We start from the raw sequence: 9745 nt of genomic DNA on the forward strand, positions 1-9745 counted from the left end.
GCATTATGCCAGAATAATCGAGAGATGACGTGGAACAACATAGTGGTGTGGACTATATTTAATACAGTTATATTTTTGTTTTGATGCATTAGAGAGGGAAAGTCATGGTTTCCTCTATTTCAAGGTCAAGTGTATGGTGGACCGAGGCTACTCTAGTGTGGTGTTTGTGCCCAAAGACAACATGACTCCAAAGGAAAACATCTCCTTGGGACATGAAGTCTGCCTTTATATGTCTCGAGGAGTGAAAAGGGTCCTTCTTTTTACATTTGGCAGCAGGTCCTGTAATTTCTTTCCCCCCAGTGATGGTTGTGGGCCTTTCAGTAGTTTCTTGCATAGCATTACATTCACCTTTACTTTAAAAAGAAAAAAAAAAGTACCCTCATGAGTAGCACGGTGATCTGGTGTTTAGCAGCTCTGACTCACACACTTTTGAATCTTGGCTCAAGTGTTCCTGTGTGGTGTAGAGTTTGCATGTTCTCCCCTGAGCATGTTCATTTGAGGACTGACAACATGCAAATGTTGCCCTGCTATTGGTTGTTGACCAGTCCGGCCTACCTCTCACCCAGTCAGCTGGGATTTGCGCCAGTTTACCTCTGACCGTAATGAGCAGTCACTATGCAATATATGTGTAGTTCTGGTTGAAATAATAGGATTTTTTAGTCATTCAGGTTTGGATTTTCGAGTCGGACATCATGCAAACCTTGGCTAAGGTCTGCGCTTTGTAAACAGATCTATTTTTTGCTCAATTTAGAGTCTAAGTTGTATCAATTGAATGTCTCGGCCAAAACTAAGTGGACCGGGATTAGTCCCCCAGCAAAATAACATTTGACATAGCAAACTCATGAGATCCAACACAAGAACAACATGGAGATTCTTGACTTTAGTTTTTAGTTTAACCTAGTGGTATAAATATACAAATGTATCAATATTATACCAAGCGAACAACACTTTCCACGCCTTATAGTATGATTCATAATTCTACACCATACGCAAACAGTATCGTGCTTTTTGGACTGATCCACCAAAATTCAGTTGGCACATCCCCCCCACATTTGGCGAAGCCTACTAGGTTGCTTAGTTGGTGTCAGTTGCTTTTATCAATTAACTGTCATTTCTGAGTGCCCGTTCATTCAACTTTTCTCTCTGTCATGTTCAACTCATTGATGGAACCTGCGTCATGTGTGTGGAATAATTCCTGCTGGCCAAATGTGTGCCAGGAATAGTATCCCAAAGTGTGTGAAACTAATTATAAATGATTTGTTGCGCCATGGAAAAATTTAATGCAAGTATGGAAATACATTTAGGTCAGATGTCCAATACCCGCGAGCACACCTTTTCAAGCTCCATCTCTCATCCACTACTTACACAGCCAAAGTTCAACCTAATCTAACTCCATTCCGGTCTTTACTGGTCCTTATTTCGTCTTGCATTTACTCCTGCGGTGTCAACCCCATGTGACGGGCAGCCCTAACCAGCTAAGTGGAAGATTAGCAGCATTACCTTGACGTCAGCTACTCTTTCAACCGGGGAGAGTTTGGTCAGCTGAGAGCCGAGCCGAGCCGTCATTTACCTCGGCTGCTGTGACCAAAGTCGAACAAATCACGATGAATTTAATTTTGCTCTCAAGACAATGTGAACAAAAGACCTAAATTAGACTTGGACTGAGTGTGCACCTGTCTAAAAAAATAAAGATAATCCTGTATTGCATGAATGTGTGCTTGTGCTGCTTAGTGCAGTGTGTGTGTGCGAGGCAAATCAGGGGGAGGGTGTGACTGTGGCCCGGTGGACCATAGCAAGGGAACAGTATGTAGGACAGGGCCTTGCACCATGCAGCTAACCTATCCTGTTGGCTGGCTGGGCGTGCTCAATTTCTGCATGCATGATCAATGGTACTGGATTAAAAAAAAAAAGGTGGGGGGGAGTCAGCAGGGTGGTGGAGTGGCATGAACAAGTTTGAGGGATTTGGAAATTATGGTAAAGTAGAAACTCATTTCTCTGTATGAAATTACCATCATAGGATTTTAAACTAAAATTTAGTTCATGAATTTACACAATTTATTTCCATTTTCAGACCCTTCCGTGGCTTGTGCTTTGTTGCCACTCCTCCACCTTAAAACACTGCGTTAGTTTGTTCAAACCAGTTCTTCAGACCTTTTTTTGTTTTCTTGACCACAACTGACCCACAGTGAGGACCCATTGTCTCTGTGTGAACTTTGACCTCTTAGTGCCTGGGACCTGTGCTGCACCGGCCTTAGGGCAGTTGGAAAGAGAGCTGAGGAAAAGTCAGAGAAAAAGACTTTTCAGCATGTGATTAGCCGGCGGCTGTGACAGAGTCGCTTCTTAACGGTGGTGGAAGCGGGAGACATCATTTGTGTGAGGAAAATGTAAATCGTACCTCAAAATTCAAATGACGCTAAATTCAGAATCTCACCAGCTCTCGGAAAAATCATATCTAAACTCGCACAAAACTTCAGTGGGCAAATCGTCACCATCTGAGACATCTGTTTAGTTCTATGTGTTGTCTCCCCAGGCACATGTAATGATCCTTCAAGTTATCGGTGAGTAAACAGTTGTTTTTAAGTTTTAATATACAGTGCAAGATAACACTTTTTATATTTCATATTTTAGTTGGGAAAGTAAAAGAAAAACAATGCATGAAGTCGCATCGCCTTCTGAAAGCGTCCCTCTTTTCTTCTTTATGTGTGACGCCTACATCAGGTCAGTAAAGGGTGAGTAGTTTTCATTTATTTTCTCTTATTGTATTATTATGCTCTTATTTTGCTTCGTTTTACATTTCTGTAGCAAATTTGCACTTGGATGAAAGTTGTAGGTATGTCAAGTATATAAAATTACCCGCACAGTTAAAGTAGACATGCCATACATAGTTTTGACAAATGTTAACAGTTCCCAAGCATCCTAAAATGTCTGTGCCGTGCTTTCATCAAAACACCACAAGGATAAAGAATTTTAGTATACTTTACACACCTTATTTTTTGCGTCGCTGAAATCAGACTGGGGTGGCCTATGTCACCATGACGCCAAACGCAAACGTACTTTTTGTGAGATGTCTAATTATAAAGTCTTATAAAGTTTCATCTTTATGTCCCAATGCTTCGCCCCCCCCCCCCCCCCCCCAAAAATGTAGTGTTTGAATGCAATGCAATACTGCAATATATACAAGCTGGAGGGCCGCCATTGAGTGCGCCATTTGGTGTGGGTATAGTTTCAAGCTGACAGGTGGCGTGGCCAAAAAATCATTACATGCGAGAGGAAAGGGGCGGACTCAAGCACACCTGTGCTGTAGCCAAGAACCCAACCTTGCCACTCCAACCACAACCCCACCACCCCCCAAGGGAAGGTGTGGCAAAGAAAGAGAGACAAAAGGAGGAGAGAAAGCGAGAGGAAGGAAGAGATTGTCAGAGAGCTTTTAACCGCCGATCGAGGGTTGAGTTAACCTTTTATTAATCATCTGCACACAAAACAAACGTCTGGAGTGGCGCTGCAGGAAGGCTCTGCAGAGACTTTGCAAGGTGCTTGTGAACTTCCTCTACTCATAAATACACAACAGCTCTTAGTAGAGTATTTACCCTGATGACACACCACTATTTCTGTCTGAGCGTAAGCCCCTGTACACTGTAATATCACACACTTTTGGGGAAAGCCCCCCCTCCCCTGACTTTCCCACATACACAATATATAAGCCTAGTTATAGATCAACAGAAAGTGCAATCTTTGCAAGTAACAAGGAAATAAGTGTCATAACTGTCTATTCCTTTTACGCATTGCTAAGTCACATTTGAAAAACTCAAATAGACTGCTGTTAGTAAATATTGGTTTTAAAAAACAAAGCTCAACATCTGAAACCTTGGCGTGATGATCGATTCAAACCTGACTTATCGCAGTCATATCTGAAAATCATATCAAGGTTCGCATAGTCCAAGCAGACCAGGAGAAGCTTTTTGAAAATTTAAAAGAGGGCAGAATGAGCCTCGTAAAATCTTCTTGATTTGGATGTTGTTTATTTACACTTGTTCACCCCTCTATGTTTGCTTCTGCCCTAAGACCTTTTTATTCCGAGGATGGGGGGGGGGTGATGTCACCAAATCAGTTGCTGGAAATGACATCATGATACATACAGATGGAGTCATGATGTTGGAGAGCATCGTGCTACCAGCCTGCGGTGATTCATTATCTCTTTATCGGAACATGCGGGTGATGTTTGGTTCAGTGGCTGTCATACCTGCACCTCTCTCCAAAGAACCTTACAAACACACAAGTGAAAGTGTGCTGTGTCCCTGCATCTCTTTTAATCCTTTTTCCACTCCCCCCCCCCACTATTTTTTTTTTCACTGGACCTCTCAACGCCATTCCGAGCGGCTATTTATAGGAACCTACTGCCCCCTCCCTCTCTGTATGTCTCCCTGCTTGAGTGCAGATCTACTTCAAGGAAGCTTCACCTGCTTCTCACTTCTAATCACAACAGTGTGTGAATCACTCAACAACATACATGAGAAGGTGTGTGTGCGTGTGTATAGTGGGAGGAGTGGGGGTGCAACTCATTTATCCCACTTGTCCAGTTGTTTCCGCCGAATGCGCGCCGACCCGCCACCGACTGTTATTCCACGAAGGCTTGGGAACACGTAAATCATCCCCGGGAAGTCGGAAAGAGTGTATTTATTGCCGTGCTTGTGTTTGTACGCTAATTTTAACGGACGTGATGTTTTTGTGAGATTGATATGCACAACATGTGGTTCGGTCGAGCGCAGCTGTTTTACTTGCGTGCTGCACTTTGTGCCGGGCCTCCAGCGAGCTTGATGAAAAGCTGTGGTTATTGATTTATGAGATCACACTGTAATGGTGCCCTGCTTTGTGGGCTAATTGGCAACTGACACGTTGGGCTTTCGCAGTCTGCCTAGTCATGCTTTATTTGAAGGGTCTCATGTTGAATTATGACACCGAGTACAAAGCCATGAAAAGGGTCCCCCGGGGACAAATGGCCGCCGCTTGTAGTGCTCCTCAGCGTTTCCAGGCAGTTTAATAGTTGTTGTTTTTTTTCCACTGTTCTCTGTCCACTACCTGGCCGGAAGCAATTGGCTCGGTTAACATAAGCGTGTTCAGCCAAGCAGCCTCTGGGGTCTTTGCGGAACATAGCAGAGCCAAATGGGATGTGCTACAGGCAATATACTGCACATGCTACAATCAACTCAATCATGATAATCATTAGCGTATCCTTTATGCACTCCTCGTTGTCTGATTTTATGCCTCACGAGTGATTACGGAAGAGCCTATAGTAAGTCTTATGGTATGGTGAGAATGTAAATGGCAAACTACCATGTCAGATAAAAAGGAAAGATGGGAGAAAAGATGAAAAATGAATTGAATGGGGGAGTGGACAGGAAAGGGAGCTTTGTCAAAGCGTATTTCAATGTGTGTAGAGGGAGGACAGAGCAGAGGAGGTCCATTGTGGATCTTTGTGTGGCTCAGATTGTCCTCATCTCTGGGAAAGTGGAAACTCAACCCCGCTCTCCAGAGATCTGGTTACCAGGTGAGAGAGGCCGGCAGCAAAGGGGAAAACAGAGCGAGAGAGTCGCACAGGTGGAGGAAGAAAGACAGAAAGGGGACCATGGGATTTCAGCCGTGAACACTGGCATGATGCAGGAAATTGAGAGAAACATGCACAGATGTGAGGAAACACTAGGAGAATTACATTTCAATTCCACGATGTCCTTTTCAAAAATATGTGCTAGGATGTCGTTGACTTGATGTGCCCTTTCTAAATCCAAACTGTGTGTACATATGACCAGCATGTCTATTTTTATTTCAACAAACTGACTACTGTCGTCTTTTTGAGACCCAAGCAAGAAACAGAATTGAAACCAAGTGCGCTCATAGAATGATTTGGAACAATACTCCCCCTGGTGGCCACTACAGGAATTGACCTTTCCATCAGCACCAGGAATTTATCCAACAACCTCCTCATTCTGTTCCACATCTATCAAGAGCCTTCAATGAGCCTAATATGCACTCTTTCTTCTTGAAATGTTCATTTATTTAATTCGATTTAAATGTCATTTGTAATCTGAAGACCAGCATATACATATAATAATAACGAGAACAGATTAAATTCTGACAACATATATTGTACACTGCTTGTAAATTTGTTATTGTGAGATACTTTTTATCAGGGTTGTTTAAGTCTTAGTATGTAAAAAGTACACAAGTAGAAAACATAACACTGACTGAACTCAATTGTCTGTGTGTGTAGCCTGTGTGTGCTTTTGTGTGAGTGGGTAAAAACACAATAAATTGCGGGCAGGGGGTAGCAAGACCGACCATGTGTGTTTGACAGCAGTTTTTTTTCTGGATGGCGTCTCTATTTTCCCCTTGGTATTGTCTGGAGTGGATTGTGGGGGCGGTAGCGCAGAAGAGCAGCTGCTTCTGACAAATACTGAGAACACACTGTGACACTTGGAGGTTGAATACATTGTTTTGGGTGTTTGTTTTGTGGGTGTATGTGCATGATTGATTGAAAGGACAGCTTTTCAAAAAATAACTAAAATGAAGCTTACTGTATTTGACACCTCAGTCACTGCTGTTCATATCCTGCGGGATCAAATGCAATGGATGAAAATGATAACCTCCGTTCAGTCATTAGCTAGACCACTTATCCTTTGCAGGGTCACTGGGGAAGATGGAGTCCATCCCATCTGACTTAGGTGAGAGGCGATTGCGCCTAGAATTGATCAGCCATCAATCATGGGGCAAAGTAAGACTGCAAGTCGTACGCAATATTGCCTTTTTATATTTACATACAAGTGCATCTCAATGATTAAGAATATCAGTTCATTTATTTCACTAGCTCAATTCAGAAAGTGAAACTTATAACTCACTGTGTAATAAATAAATATTATACATGATTCTAATTGATTGAGATATGTGTTTGACGTGTACATAAATGTGAGTGTGCATGTGTATCCCGTGCAGTGATTCACTGTCTTCTGTTATAAGCATAGTCCGCCTTGTTGTGCATGACCAGTCTGTTCTCCACAAAATAAAAGCTGTCAGAGCGAGTCTCGTAGGGGCAGTTCACCATCTGACGAACTGAAGGAACAAAAGACAACACGAGCAAATTAGCAAAGTCGCTACTTTCTTATTTCTGAAGAGAAATTCCGTGTGGGAAAACAAAGCAAAAGGAGGAGCAAGCGTGGTTTCATTTGAACAACTAAAATGAGGCTTTAAATTCCCCTCAGGCGGGTGTTGATATGTGCATGACGCGTTGGAAAGGTTATTGATCGCGCTGATCTTCCCTCCTCTCCACAAATGCGTTCCTTAGGGAAGCTACACTGGAATAATAAAAAAAAAAATCCAGTCAAGTGGGTCGGGTGTCTTCTGAAAATGACAAGCTGTTGAGTTCCCGTTTTTTGTTCGCTTGTTTAGAGAACAATATGCACTTTGAGTATCCAGCGACTTCTTTTTTTTACGAGTCCAAAATAATCCTACACGAGCATGAAGTGAGTCATTTGTTATGGAGACTTGTTACTTGGCTGTGACAACGATTATGGAATGGTAAGAAGGCAAAGGGATCGTCTAACAAAGCTTGTCAAGAAAAAAAAAACATGCAAAATGTTGGATGTCCTGTATTGTGACCCTTTTGTTTGCTTTGTCACAGTCCTCTTTTGTTGAATTCATTGGAAGGTTACACCACCACTTTAATGTTCCGATGATGTCATCCTATAGCTGACGCACCTATCTCCATCCCAACTACACACGCCACGGTGGAAACCCAACTCAGAAAGCCAAATACTGTCAAATATGCGTTACGGCTCAAAACAGTTCTGGAATCGCCGCTATGTGAACCGCTATATTGGCTCATCGCAGCAGTGCACTTACCCAAGCTCTCGGACAGCTGAGGAAACTCGTAGATGTGCTCACAAGTATTCCGACTGTTCGGGATGCAGAAGCCAAAATCAAAGTCGAAGCTTTTCAGTAAGCGATCTCGGAAGTAGTGCCGCTCGATCATTCGGAAATTGCTGAGAGGTCGGTTCCCGACTGTGAATTCCACTCTGGTGAGATAGAGAAGATGGCAGGCTAAGGTCACGGTTTTGTGCGGCAGAGTAGATGATGTAGTCGTCAGGTTTTTGTCGTTGATGATTCGGGCACTCACGTGGCTCCCACGGTCATCAGACGTAGAAAAGCCGGGGTGAACTGGTAGTGTGCAAAGCGGCCCGCGCTTGCATCACTCGCTCGATTTTCGTTGTCCTCTTCTGCAAGCCATTGAGGCAAGTTTTCATTACTTTGTGAATTTAAAAGTGAGGTCATCAAACACAGGCTGTGCAAACCTGAGTGTGGCGGTTTGGCGATCTCAAACAAAACAGAGCCCGTCTCCAGGTCTCGGATCTTGAAGCGTACAAAGTCGATGTTGTAAACATTGTCCTCGGGTTTACAGAGGTAGCCTGCAATTACAACCGACAGTTTTATTCAATCCACAAACCGCGAACATGTCATATGTAAAACTGGTCATAAACTTATTCTGCATAAAGTAGTACCTTAAGATGGATCCCAAGAATTTGGAATAAATGCCCACCCTCACCCATTACTGGGGAATTTTATTTTATTCCACACTTAAATTCAAACATGTTTTTTAATGACAAATGTTGTGCAATAACTCGAAATGGACTTTAATTTTCAACACTGCGAACAGTTGCTCATATTGGGGCGATAAAATGTCTAATTCCAAGAGGCTCTGCAGGGAGTCAAACCTTGTGTGGCCACCCGCAGTCCAAGGACATCCTCCGGCGTGACGCATCCGTTCCGCGCTTGCAGGTCCTCCTCAGTGACGGGCCTGGGGTCCACCTGATTCCTCCGTGACTTGAGCTTCTTTAGAACCCCTCCACCCGGCTTGCGGTCCCTTGGTGGGCCGGAGATATTGTCAGCTACTGGTGCGTCGCTGTGGGCTTTGGCTCCCTTCATTTTTCACTTTCTTCTTAAAACCTTGTCTGGATTTTTTTTAATTCCACACGAAGATGGCGTTGTAGATTGCGAATGTGGAGGGGACGACCAGGTTCCTGTGTTTGTATGAGCGTGCTGTCCTATTGCCATGACAACGCCAAAGCTTGGGGCCGGTGTAGAGGTTCTTGAAATGTCCAGCAGGGGGCGTTGAACATTGTTACTAGATGTATTATCAGAAATACTGGATTGTGCTTGGACTTATTTTTGTAAATAACATATTGCCTCAAATTAATCGAATGGTGCAACGTGATATATGTCAAATATTCCTCAATCATGGGTCATTTGAATTGTATCTGTGCGTTTGCTGCTCTTCTATGTACAAAAGGCAAATTAACCTTGTGGAACAAACGTGTGCAATGCAAATGAGGCCTTTGAGATTGTTGAGATGTTCCAGGTAGCCTGGACAGTCCCAATGAAGCACACATAATGGATGCATTTGATTTTCTCCTAAGTAGCAGTGAACCTTCAATGAAACCTGTTTATCGGGTTCACAAACCAGAGCAGTATTGTCATTTGAGAGCAAGAGAGACAACAGGAGACATCCAGTAAAACTATTAAAATAAAAATGTCTTTATTTTGTATGTAAAATATCATTGTGCATACACTAACATTTCTGGATGTTTCTAGTTATCTGAGCAAATCAGCTGGACTAATACAAAGTTACTGTTGTTGTGTGATGAGTCACTTGGCCAATGTCTTGGATCTTTGAGTTCAACTAATGAAAAATGGAGCAAAA

The 9745-nt window shown here is 43.0% G+C and overlaps 1 protein-coding gene across 1 annotated transcript; it reads right to left on the reverse strand.

Annotated features, from left to right (window-relative positions):
• Positions 1-5702: 5702 nt before the first annotated feature.
• LOC133162390 (protein unc-119 homolog B-like) lies at positions 5703-9083 on the reverse strand. The gene is made up of 5 exons (XM_061291542.1): positions 8760-9083; positions 8340-8453; positions 8165-8264; positions 7891-8063; positions 5703-7101 (listed from the first exon to the last, which is right to left on the reverse strand). Exons 1-5 carry the CDS (start codon positions 8968-8970, stop codon positions 6989-6991), a joined length of 711 nt encoding a protein of 236 aa, XP_061147526.1. The 5' UTR covers positions 8971-9083; the 3' UTR covers positions 5703-6988.
• Between the last annotated feature and the right edge of the window lie 662 nt (positions 9084-9745).

This window comes from Syngnathus typhle, linkage group LG11 (assembly GCF_033458585.1).
Source record: "Syngnathus typhle isolate RoL2023-S1 ecotype Sweden linkage group LG11, RoL_Styp_1.0, whole genome shotgun sequence".
Lineage (NCBI taxonomy): Eukaryota > Metazoa > Chordata > Actinopteri > Syngnathiformes > Syngnathidae > Syngnathus > Syngnathus typhle.